The 18,582-nt window shown below is 39.0% G+C and overlaps 1 protein-coding gene across 1 annotated transcript in view; it reads right to left on the bottom strand.

The window, feature by feature from the left end:
* The window catches only part of EHF (ETS homologous factor), a 33,536-nt gene that overhangs the window by 7,237 nt on the left and 7,717 nt on the right, over positions 1–18,582 (bottom strand). Inside the window, exons 2-6 of the mRNA XM_064657735.1 lie at positions 8,124–8,223; positions 5,407–5,652; positions 5,027–5,086; positions 2,642–2,710; positions 2,487–2,555 (exon numbers count right to left, since the gene is read on the bottom strand). Of these exons, the coding sequence (XP_064513805.1) occupies positions 2,487–2,555; positions 2,642–2,710; positions 5,027–5,086; positions 5,407–5,652; positions 8,124–8,220 (541 nt within the window). The 5' untranslated portion in view covers positions 8,221–8,223. The remainder of the gene's footprint in view (positions 1–2,486; positions 2,556–2,641; positions 2,711–5,026; positions 5,087–5,406; positions 5,653–8,123; positions 8,224–18,582) is intronic.

Here is an 18,582-nt window from a genome sequence, read left to right as displayed (position 1 = left end):
TGTCTTAGACTTTGCAGAAGCACGTATCTTTGGGGGCTTATTTGCTTCTGAAGAGATGATCTAATGTGAAATGTATGTGCTGGTACCAATGCACAGAACACCTACCTGACTAAAACATAATGAACTGGCAAAGCATTGTTGTTTGGGGGGGCAGGGTGGGGGAAAGGGGCTGCGCTAGTAGGAGTTTTTGGCAGCTGGACGTGCATATATTTTTCTGTGGCTCAGAGCCATAGAAACAAGCCATTTCTCATCAATGGTACTTTATCACCTGCAGCCAGCCAGAGGAGGAGTAGGGTTTCTGGCACAAGTGTTTCTTCAGAAATGAAAAAAAGAGTTCCGCCTGTTCATGACTGTAACCTACCTCACAGTCTGCACGTTCAACCCTCCCGCCCTCAAACCACCACAGCCTGGCTCTGCTCTTGTTCTTAATGAATAGCTTTCATCTGATTGCTCTAAGTCTCACAAAATCTGTGGGATAGGCCTGAGAGGGAGCCCCTTCTGTGTTTGGTTTTCAGAATACTTTGTCCCTGAATCCCATAAAGCAAAGCTTAAGGTCCCACGCATGTTTTCCCAGCTTCTATGAATGCACAATTATCATACTTTTCATGGAAACCAGGCATTTGCATGGGAAAATGACTCACAGGAAATATTTATTTGCATAGAAACTTGTCAGATCTGCACAAGCTACTGCAATAACTGCATGTGAAAAGGTAGATGCAAAGTTATTCACACACTTGCTTTATTCATACATAACTGGAAACATCAACTGAACAAGTCCGTGGGGATAAGCCTAACCTCTGCTATTCTAAGCCTGATAAATTACTGTCCTTGACCCCCAAGCAGCAAACGTGCTCTGAGTCATTTTGCCTTTCCATTCTCAAAGAGCAGGAACTAGCCTGAACCTCACTCAGCTTGGAGGGGGGTGTGGTGTGGGGGAAGTAAAATGAAGCTTATTTCACCGCCTTTCCTCAGATTATGATTCCCCTGATGTTATTAAAAGCCTGTGGGAATTCCAGGTAAGGACTGCAGAACCCAGTTCTTTATTTGCCCTCATATAAATCCTTCTCATTTTAAAATCTCACAATTCGCGTGCAAATGTTTGTTATGCTCTACTTAGCTGGAGATTTATTCTTGGAAGTTCAGTTGCCTTCTGCCTACCCGGTGATTTATTCTGGATTTCAGCTGTGTAAATAGCCACCTGCTTTGCCACAGCTCCTACATGGTTTCAATCATGCCATGTTAGGAGACTGGGGCCTGACAGATGAAAAGAGTTATGATGCAGTTTCAACAAAGCTGTCTTGCAAAACTTTTGACAAAAGGTTACACATTATTTGCATATGATTCGGGAATGAGCTATTTTTTTACGGGATATACAAATTTAGTTTTTACAGGAGGCTGTGCCCTTGGCGTGCCACCCTAGCTCTAGGCTTAAGCAGTCAGCGGATAAACACACCATGCCAGGATCTGGGCAAGTCCCCAGCCATGTCAGAGAGCTCTGACATCCTAGTAACCATCTTATGAGAGTGGGTGGAGACGACAGAGAAAGCAAACAGAGTGTTTGGTTGGGGTTTTTTTTAAGGTTTGGTGTCTTTTTTCTTCTGGTCAAGTTTTCTCTCTTCTCTCTTTTGCTTTTCTTTCATATCCTCCTGGGACTTCTACTGCTTTCTCCCTCAGATCTCTTTGCTTAACAGCCTCCTAAGAAGAACCTGCCTTTCCCCCCCCCACTTTCTCGCTCCCCTGTTATCTCTGCTCTACTCTTTCCCCACTGCCTTACTCTCTCACCTCCATCCCTGGTGCCTGCCCCCAGCACAGGGCCCACAGAGTGCCCCAACACATGTGACCAGAGTGGACTTTCACCAGGCACTACAGCAAATGGGTTTGCTCTTTCTTGCTCTTTAGCAAGCAGAGTGCAACTCTCCCTCATGGAAGTGAGGAGGTGTTCGGTGACCATCCTGCCATCAGCTGAGACAGGCTCCAGTGGGAGGCCCTTGTGCTGGTGCAGTTGGGCAGAGGGCTTGGTGCCTGCCCTATGGCTTCCCTGGGCCAACCCAAAGCTTGGCCCCAAACCCAGCTACCTACTCAGCATGAGTCACTGGCTCACTAGAGAAACACAGCCACTTCTGGGGAGGAATACGGCCCTTGTTTGCCCGTACCCTACTATACCACGGAAAAGTGTGGTGTAGCTGGAATATCTCGTCTCTCTGACAGCAATATCTGCCCCTTTGACTCAGACACTTTAAAAGATATGTGAAGATTACAGACTATTTTATCATCTTTGTCTTGACATAGAGAAGAGAGAAACATTTCTTTAAAGCAAGCTATTGTAATAATGACAGCTAATAAATCTGTCAGAATCAGCATTGCTTGGTTTAAAATCACTGGAGGCTCAGACTCAATCCTGCAACAGAAGACCACAGAGACTATTACATGTCGGTAGCTCTGAGACAAGTGACAAACAATTAAAAATATAATTACAAGTTCCTTACCAGAAGATTGGTGACTAGGTGTCATCATGGAAATCTGAGCACGACAGAATGTTTTACTGTCCAATAACTCTGGGAATTAAAAAGAAGACATTTAAACTAATAGCCTCAGACAACTACAAAACCATCTCAGAAACGCATGAAGTGATGTTAGTTACCTACTGTGCTACCATAGCCACTGTCATACAGATAATTCTCTTCTTTCCAGGACACCATTAATGACGGATCTGAAAGTAAAGGACCAAAAGGAAAATCAGATCACTAAAAGGACATTTTTTAACACAGAGGTAAATATTAAGCATTGAGGGAATTAGGAATTTAAAAAAAAAAAAAGAGCTGTCAAGGGAACTAAGAAGTGAAGGGGCTATGCACAAAATCATTTCCTTTCGCTCAAATTATGGATGGGATTTTGCATATTTAGGCAAATGTATTTACACAAAGCACCGACTTTTAGAAATAATGTAATATCCTCTTCCTTTTCCTGACTGATTTATGCCTGGCCTTGAAGGACATTTCCTGTGCCAGATCAACTTTAATTCTACCCAATCCAGTCCTGAATTCTCAGTCCCTCATAATTATGACAATGCGTTGGTGCCATAGAGATGAAAGTGTTCTCAAATATCTACTAAAACAGAAGGATGCTTATGATGAGCATTTATTTCTGTAATGGTAGAACTCGAAAGTCGTCTCTGAAACAGAGCTTCATGCTTAAGCACATAGTGAGAAACATCAAAGCCTCATCCTAGATGAAGGACCATTTTATTCCAGGCACATCAAGTCCCTTCCTTAACCTAAAAACCACCTTCATGATTAAAGAGGAATAGTCTTTAGTGACCTTCTGGTCATATGGATCGATATAAGCAAAAATATTGTCTTTATGATCTGTATGTTGATCTGGAAATTACTCTCTTCACAGTGCATTTTTGAGGTCAGAAGTCTTAAAAATCTCCTTTTCTTTTGAAACCAGGTCAGAAAGGATGAGATATAAAGTTCAGATCTAGGTTACACCTAATTTTTCTCATGTTCATATAAATGAAATCAAAAAAACAAAAATGAGTTACAGCTAAATCATTGTGTTTGGCTGAGTTACCACTTATGACATAGGAATTTTGCAGGCATGCTAACTAATAGCTGCATGTTTGGGCACCCAGGGCTTGCGTTCCTACAATAGCACACACCCTTTGCTTGCTTAGACACCTGATCTGCCTAATGTTGCCTCTGAAAACAGTCCTTACCTAGCCAGAACACTGGGAGACAGCTTTCCTTCCCATTTTGGACTCTTTCAGTGCCCATATCTTTGCAGCTGTGATGGTTTATTAGAATGAGGAAGGCTTCTCCTCAAAATCACCAGCCCCGTCCCTACTGGATCAAAAGGAGTATGTTTCCCAGCAGCCCGATCCAGAATTCCTGCTCCTCCCCATGCAGAAACTAAACCCACTCCCACCACCTGTGATCAGCATCACCAGAGCCCCACCGTGCCACTCCTGATTCGGCATATCTAGGAGAACCATATATCAGTTGGTCCTTTCCAGGATGTGCAGCTGAGGTACTTTGCCCTGCACTATGTACCTCTAGTAGTAGGAGGAAGTAATATTATAGTAAGATCTCATAAATCAGGTCTTAAAGGATTACTGGAGTTACCTCTATGGCAAGCAGCAAGGCTGCTGCATGAGCATCACCCATACTATGCAGGCACAGGCAAGGAGTGGATTGCAGATTACAAAGCTTGCCTGCTGCAAGAAGGTGAATGGTGTCCCTGGCTGGGGAGGCTGGGCTCCTACAGGTTAGTTGAATAAACTGGCTGACAGTATTTGTCAGAGACGCCACATGCAACAGATCTGTACTTGTTCTGCCAGGAGATATTAAAACGTGGCTCCTGAATGCACCCACATACAGAGAGGCTGGGACTAGAGGGATAGAGAGCGTTTGGATATGGACAGGCAAGGAAAGACAGTGCTCTGGCAAAGGAACCAGGAAAATAATTGTGCCTGAAGAGGACAGTTGAACCAAGCTGAAGTTCTTTCTTCAGTGAAACAATGTCCTGTGAGCAAAGGGATCTAGCAATGAAGACACCAGAAAAAGAGACTTCAGTTTCCTTGAAACATATGAAGAAATTGAAATGTAATGGGTTTTTTCTCTCCAAGTTGTTAGGTTGGGAAATTTCCTAGCGTTTCAGACATTAAAGGAACTTAATAACAAAATATTTTTTCTCTCCTTTTTATTTAACTGGACATATTGTTAAAATAGTTGTCTTGAAATCTGGTGAATGAAGTCCTCTACAAAGCTGCATTCATTGAGCACCGCTAATGATTTCAACTCTGACCATTAGTGTAGACTGCTGATACTGCAGGAAAAGTGACCATGTGCATGTGGTGTTACCCAAAACTTCAGAAGCAGATATTGACTAACATTTGTGTTACTTCTTTAATTCTGCATGATACACTTTCCATTTTATTTAATGCCGTTTTGATATCTCTCTCTTGGAATGAACAGTTTCCCCTTTTTGTCACCATCAAAAGACAAGTTACTCAACTGCCACTCACCTGTTTGCTCTGTCTTCACAATGACATTATGAGATTGGTACATATCACTACCACACTGGCCTGCAAGAAAGCATATGGCAGATAAAACCTATGAGAATGAGCACAGAAGAATCAAAGGTGTTAGCTACAAGCAGCAACTTCCACAACTAGCCAGAGGGCTAGTTTTGGAGCAGGAAACATACCCTTTCCTCTTGGTCCATCAGAATTCTGGCTTAAGTCCTATCTTAAAATTTAACATTATAGTAAATATAGAGCTATAAGCAGAACAGCAAACACAGCAACTATGATTTGCCAGGTAGGTCTCTGGGGAATGTGAGTGGCTTCTGAAGATCTCAGAATTCAGAGCACTGTACATGTGTCTCTGTCTAATATCTATTTACCATTCCATTTTAGGTGTTGAAGGTTGCTGTAAAGCAGTTGTCCTGCTGTCCCAGCTGCCTGAGTGAATTCCTGCAGGCTCATACTACACAGATGTTCCCCGTTGATATCAAACTCCTGGAAAGGTATGCAGTTGGCATCCAGTTGGTTGGTATCAAGGAGATGCTGCAGCCACTCCCAGACTTGAAACTTAGTCCAGTACTGAGGGTGTATTTCATGCCACTGGGTTCCATAGAAGCTACTGGATACTGGAAAAGAGAATAGATATTTACAGTCTCTGTCAGCATAATAGTCATCAACAATATGTCATCAGCAACAAAGATCTATGGCCAATTGCCTTGGAAGTCCGCAGATATAGACACTTTTCTCAGTCCTTAACACTGACTCAGTAGCTACTGATGGAGAAGATGTTGTGGGGGGGTTTTGCCTCAGTTTTCCAATTGAAAACTGATAATTATTTCATTACATATTTCTTCACCGACTTAATTTTCAGGAATGAATTTAGTAGTGTTGGCTAAATACACCAAAATTCTTTGATGGGAGACACCTTACAGAAGTACTGTTGAAAAGGGATGTGTGAGCCAGTAATTTTAGTGCATGAGAAAATGATGGAAAAGCCTTGCAAAATTCTCATAATGTGACATGGAGACTTTCTTTGAATAAGAACTTTGTAGGGATTGAATACGAATTGTGGGATTCAATCAAAGAAGGTTAAAAGCTAAGGCTCTCTCATCTTACTCCACAGTAAAAGCCTGTCAGTGTGGGCCACAGCTTCATGACTGACTTGGCATTCAGATGAATGCATGTTATTGCTGTAGTAAGGTAAGGTGGTTTCTGAACGTAGTTATAAAACTCATTTTTAGTTATGGAAGCTGCCTAATTTTCTTGTTATAATGAATCTTTTCTTGTTGATCTTTCAAACTGTTCTCAGTCATATGTCATTGCACGACAATAATTTACATGTGCAAATGAAAGAAATTGTAATCGGGATAGGATAATTACGTAAGATAAGAGCAAAGGCAGGACTGCTTTGGTCTGACCTCACAGAGTTCAGTGCAATTTATTTCTTGGGAAAGGAGGGCAATGGAGTATGCCAGGCAGAGGTAATGGTGTGATAAAATGTTCACAAGTGGACAAACAGTTTAAGATTGAGGGAATGAGAGATTACAGAAGGAGGAAAGACTGCCATGGCCTAGCTCTGCAGTAGTCCCATTTCAGGATATGGCACCAGTCTTTACCAGTCTGCCCTAGAAGAAGATTAACCACACAGCTGTGAGAAATATTAACAACACTGTAGATATTGTTAGAGGACCACAAGCAACAGAGTTGGCACATTTTAGGAAATCGCCTTCCCCCAGGTGCCACTAGACCACAGGTCTCTTCAGTTGAGATACAGGACACAATGCTAGTTTTCAGGTAAACACAAAAGAAGCATAGTTACTTAGGTTTCTTTATCAATATTAGCCAACAAGGCCTGTGTCAGTAACTTAGAGAATTTGCAGGACTGTTTCTCATCCTCCTGTTGAAGGCTTTGAGGAATGAGTGTGGAAATGATAAGAGCGTGGTATGTCAGAGACAGCTTTGATGAAGCTGTCAAATATCCCCTAAAAAGGAGGTTGATGTGTATTCTTATCACTTCAGAAGGGTAAAGTAATTTCTGAGGCCACTAGAATCCTAATGTAAATGAAGATGTTTTAGTGAGAGGAAAAAAGCAGCTAGGTAAAAGTAAGTGAAGTCGTGAATTATTGTGCAGTCTGGTCTGAGATTAGATGTCCCTGTCCCTCCAAAACTTAAGTGAATCCTGAGAAGTTTCATGCTGGAAATTTGAAAATAGACCCCCACCATTTCCCTTCACAAAATCCTGTGCAAAGTGAAAGTCAGCCAGGACTTTTTTTTCTGCATGACTCTGTTACAGACATATCAGTACATTTATTAAGTACACGTTGATGTATTCCTGTGTATCTAGAAATTGCACACAAAAAAGAATAAGACTTTAATTGAGTGGGAACTTTCATTGTAAGTTCTGTTGCAGCATTATTTGGATTAGAAGGACAACAGCATTGTGTGTTTTTCTGCTTAGATTTTAAGGTTTACCTGTCCACTGAATAATTAAAAGAATTTTAAAATTATACCAAGTACTATACATATATATAGAGAGAGGTTTATATATATATTTTTATATTGAGAGAATACATATGAATACATTTTTATAGACACAGACATATAATCAGAAAACAGTAAGAGGAAAAAAAATATCTCAAGTCACAAGCTATCTAGCGCTCTAATGCCAGTCTAATTAGAAAGCTATCTAGTACTTTGAGTGGAAAAAAGCAAATACAGTAAATCAGCAAAACGAATATTCTCCTGGAAAGCCAGAGAGGTGATTAGCATTGAAGAGTAATGCAGGTTCAGAGGAGGTGGAAGGGGTAAAGTAAGAGAGAAAGAATTCTGAACTGAGAAAAGAGAACTTCTGGCACTTTCAACACAATTTAATTTTAAGAAAAAAAAAATAGTAAGGAAATTAACAATAAACTGGTCTGGTTTGCAAGTTCAGTTTTTTACTAAAAAAATAACAAATGGAAATTTTTGTTACCAGGAGTGAAACTCCAGTGGATTAGTACTACTGAATATAGTACTTGTACATGCTTAAAGGTGTAGCAGTCCCTTTCCCCTGGCTCCCCATAAAGAACATGGCTCAGAGTGGCTGAATTGCTCCTACCATTGCATGTGGAATATCCGTCTGTCCAGGAAGGCTGCTGGTGGAGTAGATTACTGCTGGAATTGATACTCATTCTGCCAGCTCCTTCCAAAATCATGATCTGTAAGTGAACCGAACAGCTTGCTTAGTGAGCGGTGTCTAATCCAAGAGGTAAATGGCAAAAAAAAAAAAAAAAATCCTCTGAAGGTGAAGTAAAGAGGCCAATTCCATTTGTAGAAGATACAACTGAAATCAAGAACATGTTGACACAACCCCTTTTCTACTGCCACAAAATCTTCTTATGATAAACATTACCATGATTAATTTGCATATGCAAGAAGCAAGTTTCTACAGCTGCCCATCCATAAATGAATAATCTGTAATCAGAAAAGAAGCCGAATGAAAAGACAAGGCTCCTGACAGAGCAATACATGAAAACTGCCAAGCTTTGAGATATGAAATACCAAATTGTTCTACTTTTTTTTCATTTTCAAAGAGAAATGTGATTTAAACATGCTTTTCTTTTTTCTTTTCTTATTTTTTTTTTTTTTTAGGAGAGAGAAAAGACTTTTCAATAACTTCAGATTCCTACAGTCAACTACAAGCCATGCTCAGAAAATCCTTCACACAGAAGGATACACATAATAATGCTATAGGGAGGTAGCATTATAGGGAATATCTTGTCAGCTTCTTATCTGATCTGTCTCAGCAGCGTCTATAACACTTCTTCGTAACAAATATTCCAGATCATATATTTCAGATCACCAAAAAAAATTAGACAGTCAGAGCTCTTAGAAAAGAGACAGCCATTGTTATAACAGAATTGATATTTTGGAGTGACACCACCCCCGAGATATCATTCCTTCTTTTAAGAGACACAAACTGTCTTTACCATGTATCTTAGCATTAGCACCATGAGAAAAATTGTCCTTTATTTTTTTATACTTGAAAACCCCCTACTTGTATGATATTTCAGAAAATGTCACGTACTTATCGCATGTTTAATCATTCCGGTGAAAGTATACAAAATTCCCCAATAACGGGTATTTAATGTGATCTTTCAGTGGTTTTAAAGTTGTAAATTTTAAAAATATACATTATAACCATAGACATTATTTGAGATGGAGATAGTAATTTGTTAAAGATTATAAAGGCTTTAGATTGTTATTGTTATATGAATAAAAACACTCGCACACACACAAACAACAAAACCAAACCATTGTTCAAAAATATTCTAGGTCGAAAGCCACAAAGTCCATAAAAACAAAACATTAGACATCAGGATGGCATGTGCACGCAACTAGATTTCACCTTGGAATTAAAAAGCTTATGAAATACAAAATGGACTTGTGAAGGTTAAAGTCACTAGTCATGGCTGTTTATCCACTGAGGCTAATGAAAAAGCTTCCATTGAGAGCGCAGCCTGACCCCCTACGAGATCATGCCAGCTTTTTGGTAGAAAAAAAGGAGACAATAAAAACACTTACAGCCTTGGTTTTAAGGGAACAGCCTGAAAACAACCTGGGTTGGTATTTTGCTCTGTCATTTAAAATAAATCATGTAACTTAAAAGTTACAAGTATCTCTTTCTTCCCTCCCATTTCTCTACCCCTCTATATATTTAGAACAGGAGAGGGAGAGAGAGAGGTTACTGACAACTGCTTAAAAAGCAAAAGCCTTAGGAAGTTTATCACAGGGAATGGTGCTTTACTGTATAAACTATTTCAGGGGCTTTTTTTTTTTTGGTAGCTAAGCAGAATGGCAAGATCAAACCTGGGGTGATTTAACAGTTGTTTTCCACTTTTTATTCTAGCCAACGTGTAATTCATTGATCACTAGCAAGGAGAATTTAATTTCTCATGGTAGGTATACGGGGTTATAAAATATTAACTGTTTAGATATGTATGACACATATTGTCCCACTGTGGCCAAATAAAAGATGACTATCATATCAGTCAGTACATTTATGCAAATTAGAAGACATTTTTTAGCCCTGTGTAAAGACCTCACTTAGTTTGTGAAGAGGAAGCTGTAAGGAAGGATTTTAATTTAATATAGCGATTATAAAGATGTTCAGCATAAAACATGTATATAAATTATATACTTGATGTGTAAGAACTTTTAGGAAATAATGCATGTTTGACAGCCAATACATACACTTCTGAGGTTGTACAGATTGATGATGTATCAGGTTATTTCTTTAACTTTGGTTTTAATCATTAAAGATTATTAGGTATGAATGAATGAAGTATTAATGAACAAGACCATATTACAGTATCAAATAGAGGTAAGCTAAAATACCAGCTATTCTGGGAAAACTATAATACTTGAAGATTAGCAAAACACACTTAGGAACCCAGTTTGGTAAATTCCTTTCTTTTTAAAAAATTATAATTTGCACTTAATGTTCAGTTTAAATCTATTAATCTGAAGTCATATTTACAGAAGCCATCTCAGAATTTCAAGTATTGTGTTATGTGGTTTTGTATTCTGCAACTTCCGCAGTTTCTGGAATTCTACAGAGTTTTCATAAGTGTTACTTTTGCTAACACAAATGTGTCTGGGAAAATGTGTGCATATGAAATGAAGTTATTTCTGTGTTCAAGCTCCTGTGCAATTTTGCCCTGAAAATTCATTTCAGGTAAACTCTCATTTTTCCTTCTTCATAACTAATCAGGTGAATTTCCAAACCAAAAGATCCTATGACAGTTTGACTTGGCAACTGAAGCTATGGATAGTTAAATAAATTAAATCATGTGTCTTGCATAGTTTTTTCACCACAGCAGTAACTAAAACCAATGCACATTAGAGATCTGAATAGAATCACTCTGATAGCTTTTCTCCTAGATTTGTGTTTCAGTTATTTTTCTTTAAAAAGTTCTCTCTCTGTCACAGTCTAGCAGACAGTTGCTTTTCACAGTATCATAAACATCATTAGTAGTATTATCAGATAATGTGTATGGAACTTTCCCTAAAATTTAATCAATCAACACATCCCATCTTTGGAAGCTATATAAGTTATCTCAATCAGAATAACTTTCGGTATCACCTGTAGGAACAATTATGTATGAGAGAGAGAATTTGGAATATGACATTAATCATAGAAACAGGACTGGATTTAGCTTTAACCCAAACTTTTTTCTGTGTATTACTCAAAGAACAGGTGTTTTAGTGTCTTGAAAACTGTCAAGTCACCTCCTTTATCTTAATGCAAGGGTGTTGCTTATTTGGAAGTCAGGAGGTGTATAAAGTCCTACTAATATAACTTCCACGCCTTTGCTTGGAACCATACAGCATTATGCTCAAAAATATGTATCAAAACTAAACTGTGATTCTCTTCATGTATATGACTTTATTTGCTAAAAGTTCATGGAAGATTTTTGCTTATATCAGTGTCACATCCCATACTTGGAAAGATTTTGAGTCAGGATATTGGAAACTGTGTTCTTCATTACTTTAGGGTCAAATGCTCAATTCTCCCTGGTGTACAGACAAACCTGGTTAAAGGGTGTGAAACCTCAAGGGGAAGGACATATAAGATGTTCAGTTTTCTTTTAATTATATTCCATGTATCAAAGTGAATGGTGGAACTAATGAAGCCTTGTTTCCTATGAATGTGTATCTTGTGGTTGGAGTCTCTAGTGTCTAGTAAGATGTGAGTGCTGATTGAAGTTTTTCCCACGGTTGGGGCATTCATAATATCTCATTGTCTCAAAGGAGTGAGCTCCAGCGTCACTCTTTCTTTCAGATCAAGTATTAGTGGATTTTCCTTCTGTACTTGGCAGACAGTTTTCATTAATCCTGTAAAAACTTCGTATCTCTGGGACTTCTACCCCCATACCAAATTTAATTAAGATTGGCAATGAAACTCAAAGATTGTTACAGGCCAAATGCAAAAGCCAAAACACAGACCGAATAACCACAGAAGCCTCATTTCCTCAGGAAACCATGCTAAAAAGGGGTTCTAGCTGAGCTGAGATTTTGGAAAACAATATGAAGATCTTGAGGTATGTCCCTCTGCTAAGACATGGTACATTACAAATGAAAGCACATGTATATACATGTATATACTCACATGTATTTTTATACACATACATACACACATACTCCTCTATGTCTGTGCATTTCAGGTGACTGTACACACATCTCCATTCTGCTGCACTGAAGAGGAGCTGTCTCTGGAGTATAATCTTATAATGCCACTAGAAACACTGCACAGATACGAGAGGAAGCAAATAACACTCTACTCAAACAGCACAGTTAAATACAGTTCTGCATTGGCTTTCAGCAAAATTCTTTCTAGAGTCATTCCTATTCGAAGGGATGAATCCATTTTAAAAAAATAATCTTTCACCTGTATTCAATATATCAGGTGGTACTCAAAGGCTAAACCCTGAAGGCTTCTCTTAGTGAAAGCTCTCACTGGAGTCTGAAGAAGTGTTGGCCAAGGCACAACCAGCAACTTGGCAGTAACAGGAGGTCATTTGCTCTGCTCTTCTTGCCTTCCTTGACCACCTGACCACGCTGAGTAAATAGCAGTAATGGAAAGAGCAAGGAGCCATGGTCTGCCCATGGAGCAAATCCAGCATTGCAGAAAAACATATTTACAGATCCTTGAACCTTGAACACTGTATAGTGTGCCCTATGCAAATTATTTTATTGCACTACAGGTGTGCTCTGAAAATAAGTGACTCTGATAGCCATTTCCACATTCAACCCAATAAGTCTTAACATCCATATAATGGGTTTCTCCTTTCTTTGAACCAGAATCTATCAAGAACAACTCCTATTAAATGACAGGAAAATTCTGAACACAGAATGAAAAGTAAATAAGCAGTACAGAGAAGGTGAATTAATCCTAAAGTAGTAAAACCAGAGTGATTGTTCTAATATCGATTTGTATAGTTGCTTATGTCATGACTCTGAAATGAATTAAGGGAGCGAGGAGGGGGGAGCCCATAGAGGAAGTGGCCTGAAGTCCTCTCATTTCTAAAGCCATGCACTCTATGCAAAACATAAAAATTATGTCTAGGGCAAAATTGACTGAAACTGCTAAGCCATGACTCCACCTGTAAGCTATGCAAAGTCTGAGAGTGACTTCTAGCTGAGACAAGCTCAGTGCAGCTCCTCCTGGCGTGTCCAAAAGGGTGGATCTCTTTTGGCGTATTTACCTATGGGATTCTTCCCCATTTTTACCCTTTTACCATCATGGCTGAACTTCAAATGTAGATTTCACCTGGGCCTGTTTTCTTTGAAGTGTGTTATGTACACAGTGAAGACACAATCCCTGCTTTTCAGGGTTTGGAGTTTATGGAACAAGTATCTACAGAGTATGTTAAATATTTTAGATCATTACTACACCTTGGATTACAGTCAAAGACTTAAACAGTAATCTAAAATAAATAATACCAAGTGATAATTGCAACTGCAGAGTAACAAAATCTGGATTTTTAATACTTCTCTTGAAAAATGAAAAGATAGCTAAGTGGGCAGAATTTTCAAGACATCGGAAACAAAGGACGTGTAAAACACAGCACGTGGACTTGTTTTACACATGCGGCTACTTTGGAAACATAAATGCATTGTACTTTTAACGTATATGATCAATTAGCTGCTTTGCATTCCAACCACCTATTTTACATCTCTGGTGGTGGTAAGGGCAAAATGAATATATGAATGTTGAAAGCCTGTTTGCATTTTAGTGTGAGCTTCTGTAGTGGGTCTTCTGTTATCTACTGTTATGGGTTTTCTTTTTCCCTTTCACTTAATGTGTATTACTGCCAAGGCTTCGAGGCCTTAGTCTGAGCCACTGTGCCTATACATACAGTTATGGCTGACCCAAAAAATTGCCCTATGATCTTTATCTGTCTGATTTGCAAAGGTCTCAGGTTCATCCTTGGTGTCTGTGCCAAACTCCCAGATAAGATATCATCCTTGCCACAGCTGAGTTTCAGATATGAAACTTTTCTGCAGTGTGCTAGCATCTCTTCTGGCCACATAGATCCACATGTAGCCATTACATACTGCTTTGTTTCCATACCTTTGGTTTAGTGGCTATAAAGCAGAGAGAAGCTCAAAAGAAACAATTTATCTGCAGGCAGATTACTCGCAGGGATTCGCTTCACAACAAAAAGCTCAACTTTGAACCACTTTGCTATGACCTTCAAAGTACCATTCAGATGACAGCACATACAGTTTGCCCTATTTGATGATAACCTCAAGACTCACCACTAATAGAATTGCAAAAGCTTAGAGAGCTTTGAAGAAAGTTCATACAAAGAAACACTCTGATCACATTCAATATTTGTTGTAAAACATGCCAAGCATTTGATGCATTTCATTTTTAGTCCATCTCATGTACCTTTGGGCCATAGTACTGAAATGTGTTTACTGAATCCCACTATGAGTGTGAAATTCAAGGAATTATAAGAAAATTTTCTAAATAATCTCCAATATTGTTTTTATTCAGGATTCCGTTTTGGGGCTTTGGGGCCAATCTTTTTCACTTCTACACCTCTCTGAAGTGCACATTCCTATGCTTCTGTATTTTTGGTGTATACAACTGTGGTTCATATGCATAAACCCACCTCTGCATGTGCAAAACTGACTCTTGGTGAGCTTTCAGAGACTACATTGAGACCTAGATCATTTAGTGTTGTGGGCTTTTGGAAAGGAAGAGTTTGGTTTATTCTTTTGTTTTCTTTGAACCTTGTATATTAAATGTATACAAGAAGGTAAACTGAAAGACCAGAAAAAGGAAGATGAATAGAAAAGGAGTGTTTAACATTTACCTACATTACAGATAGGATCATGATAAACAAAATCAAATAAAGCTTGATTGGAATATTTTATTACTGAAGATATTATTTTCATGATGCACTACAAGGCAACTGTTGTAAGAGATATGTGGTGGTTGTTTTAACATGTTCATATGGAAGCTTCAAAATCTTGCATATATATTTTAACTAAAGAGAACCTTGGGTAGAAAAGTTAGGATCTAGATCTGTATCTGAGCTATCCCTCTGCTCCAGGGTTTGGGTTTGGTTCTTATCTCTCCTTTAACGATGTAATTTAAAGACAAAACCGTAGTTCAGCTTCCTTTTTGAGAGAGAACAAAGTTCACTTTATGAATGCAAAAAAAAAAATTACTTGATGATATACAAAGTCTCATAGGTTGTTTTTTTCGCTGACCCTTTTTTCCCCAATAATCTTCATATGAACTGACTTCAATTTTCAAGGCATTCATTAGTCAAATGAAAATAAAAGGGAGACTTTTAAAAGAGAGGGGGTTTGTTTGTTTGTTTTTCTAAACCAAAAGCAAACAGACTCAAGGCATAGATGTGTCTGACAGTGCTAACTACCAAAGGTTTGTACTTTTGCAAATTTTACCCATAGTCATGTTACCTTGGCACAGAAAACAGTGAAATGGAACCTGTCACTTAACAAGGATCCAGTGTTGCAGATCCATGCTTTCTCATCACACCACAGGCTAGATGTGTGTCTTCTTGCCATGCCACTAGTTTTTGAATATGAAAAAAGCAGGATCATAATTTATTTTATTGTCAAAAACCTCATTCTCCTTTTGCAGCAGTTCTGTGTACAGATCTGTACAATATTAATAAAATTGCTAGCCATAGAGTTAAGGTAAAAGTGTGTCAAGAAAAGGTTTTATTTCTCGTGATAGATGTTCAGTCATACTTGCAATAATGTATTATCGGAATTTTTGGAACAAGTAGATAGATTCACTAAAAACTGGCCGAAAAAAAAGCAGGCTGTTTTCTTTTTATATTTGTCAGAGTTGGCACTGCTGTCATTACTGTCTGTACCATCTCAGTAAGTTCACGATAATTTGGGTCAACCATTTTTTCCTGAATATTTAGAAGTCATTTGTCATAGATTCATCAGGCTAGCCTCAGGGATACAGAGTCTTGGAAACACAATAATGGGAAAAGCTCCCTTTGCTCTTTATTCTTCTTTCAGCACTTAACACCACACCTCATGGAACAACTCCACACCTCCTTTCATGTCCTTCCTATCTCTCTGGTACATCCTTCCTCTAAGCAGGAGCCAGCTCATCTCCCTAATCTCCTTTTGCTAAACATCTCTCTTTTGCTTATAATACACTAAATATACAAATGGCCAAAAAGCACTCTAGATGGCCCTTTAACTTGACGAGCCACACGTCTATAATTAGGCATGAACCTCATCAGCTAACAAAATATTACCATCATGTTCTAACACCTTCTCCTTTTCCCTTGGCTCTGGTTCCCCCACCACTTCCCTCTACTTTCCACGACAGCTTCTCTTTGCATTGCTTTAAAGACTAACAGCATATTGAGGGAACTGTTTTCCATACTGCTAATATAGCCTGTGTGACTGTTCAGTTGTTAGTGAATAATGACAATAATAACAATAATAATTGTGCTTGTATTCATGTTTGGCTCTCATTAGATGCTGAATCGTTGCTGACATAACAGCTACTCAGATACGTGCTGCTGCAGCAGCCAGTATTTCATGTGGAAGTTTATTTTAACCACTATCACCACTAGCACTTCCCTTTTGTTATGGGGCTGGTCTGGTTTTCATCAGTAACAACCACTAATTTGCCACTTTAAAAATAAAAAAAGGGTTGTTTTTTTTTCTCTTTTACTTTTTGTAAACTCTGTTTCATATATGTTGTTTTAATAAAGGGCATCTGCCTGGAAACTGCAGAGTTCCTTTTTGGGGCTGGTTTCTGAGTGAGAACATAGGATGGAGACCCAAAATAGGGAAGTGTCTTGGGGAATGTGCAAATTTTCCCATTGGAATTACCACTTTTTACATGAATTGATTCACTCAATCAACAAACCAATTGTGTTCTTTTATTAACATGAGGGTCACAGCACAAATTAACTGGGACAGAGAAGCTGGAAATTAAGCATAAAGCATTTTATCCTAAATTAGGTAGCTTCCCGGGAATCTAACCCAGTCAATAGCAGTGTTTATATCTTATTACAACCCAGTGACTGACCAACCACAATCCGATCACATTCTTTTGCTGACACGATAGCAAAAACATATTTCAAAGAGGAGATGTAGCACAGTGCTCCATCCAGGATTCTTGCTTGCCCTGCATTCCTCTCCAAACTACCAAATCCCAAGGTGGGCATCTGCTTGCAAAGGAAGGTGTCCCTAGGAAAGCTGTTAGTGAAATAGCTCAATGGAGCTCACTGAGCCTGTTTCAGAAAGCTGCTGTGAAACCATTACTTCGACTGCCATTGAGCTTTGTGTGTTTGTGTGGTGTTAGTAAACATTTACGTGGAGCCCAGCAGTATCCATGTGGTTTCTTTATATTGTGTTTGTTATGAAAAGAATAAGAGCTGTCTGCTTTACAGCAGCAGGCTCACTTGCCCCGCATGCACAGGACTTTTGAGGAAGCCCAGTACCTCCCAGAGCCACATGGCACTGAGGCAGTACTTAACATATATGCTGTGGCTCATTTATGCTCCCTGACTTCAACCAGAAAACGGGGGAATGAATTTTCCTTGCTCTGTAGCCACCTTCTACAGGTAAGTCAAGAAGTTATGGGAAATGATGTCTCCCCACTTCTGTAAAAGCCAAGAATACCTTCCTTGTCTCCCTCTGGCCTGTGGTTAGAGGAGCAACACTTCCGTGGTGTTGCTCCTTCTCACCTGGCACAGCAAGAGCTGCCCATCCTGTTTCCATTGATTTCTCCAGTGGTTGCATTAAACAACACAATGGAGTATTTATGTGTCAGTGTTAGGAGCAGGTTATTAAGTAAAACCCACCGTAAATAGAGCCGTTAATTCAGTTGCTGGCATGGCTCTCTGTTATCTTCTCAATACCTCCCAGAGGGTATTAGTCTTACCCTTTCGTTTGAGTTGGCAGCAGAGTTATTTTTTTGCACCTGCTGCTCTACTCTGATAACAGCACAGGTCAGCTTTGATTTGTTGGAATATAAACAAAAAAAGCAGAGCCTGGCATCTGCCTCAACAGCCGGGGCCGGTTTGACGATAGAGCTTTTCCCATTGGGTTTTGCACAAATGTGCTCTTTCAATTCTTATGTGAACTCTCTCCTGCTTCATAAATAGTCCTTTGCTACAGGATAGCCTGATGTCAGAAAAGAGCCCAGCTTTGCCATCGACAGAAACCTCAACCGGTCAAAGCAACACACTGTTCTAAGACTGAAGTCAGAAAAGTTCTACAAAACACATAATGAAAAATCAGACACAGTGGTTCCAAAATTACCAGGAAAAAGCTGCAAATTAAGTGTAAATCATAAAGGAACTTTCTTGAGAGAGAAAAAAAAACCTGAAGGATTGGGAAGGTTTTCTTTCCCGTAAGGGAAATCACTCCAACTCTCACTCTACTATTTTACGAGAAAAAAAAATTGAGTCTATGAGAAGTGCGTACTCAGCTGGGAACTGAGCTGCTTTTAAGTTCTTCTGAAACTGCTGTAAGAGCACCTATGATGATGGACA

This window comes from Pseudopipra pipra, chromosome 6 (genome assembly GCF_036250125.1).
Source record: "Pseudopipra pipra isolate bDixPip1 chromosome 6, bDixPip1.hap1, whole genome shotgun sequence".
Taxonomy (NCBI): Eukaryota; Metazoa; Chordata; class Aves; order Passeriformes; family Pipridae; genus Pseudopipra; species Pseudopipra pipra.
The sequence above is the reverse complement of the archived record's forward strand: the minus strand, read 5'-3'. Positions and strand labels throughout refer to the sequence as shown.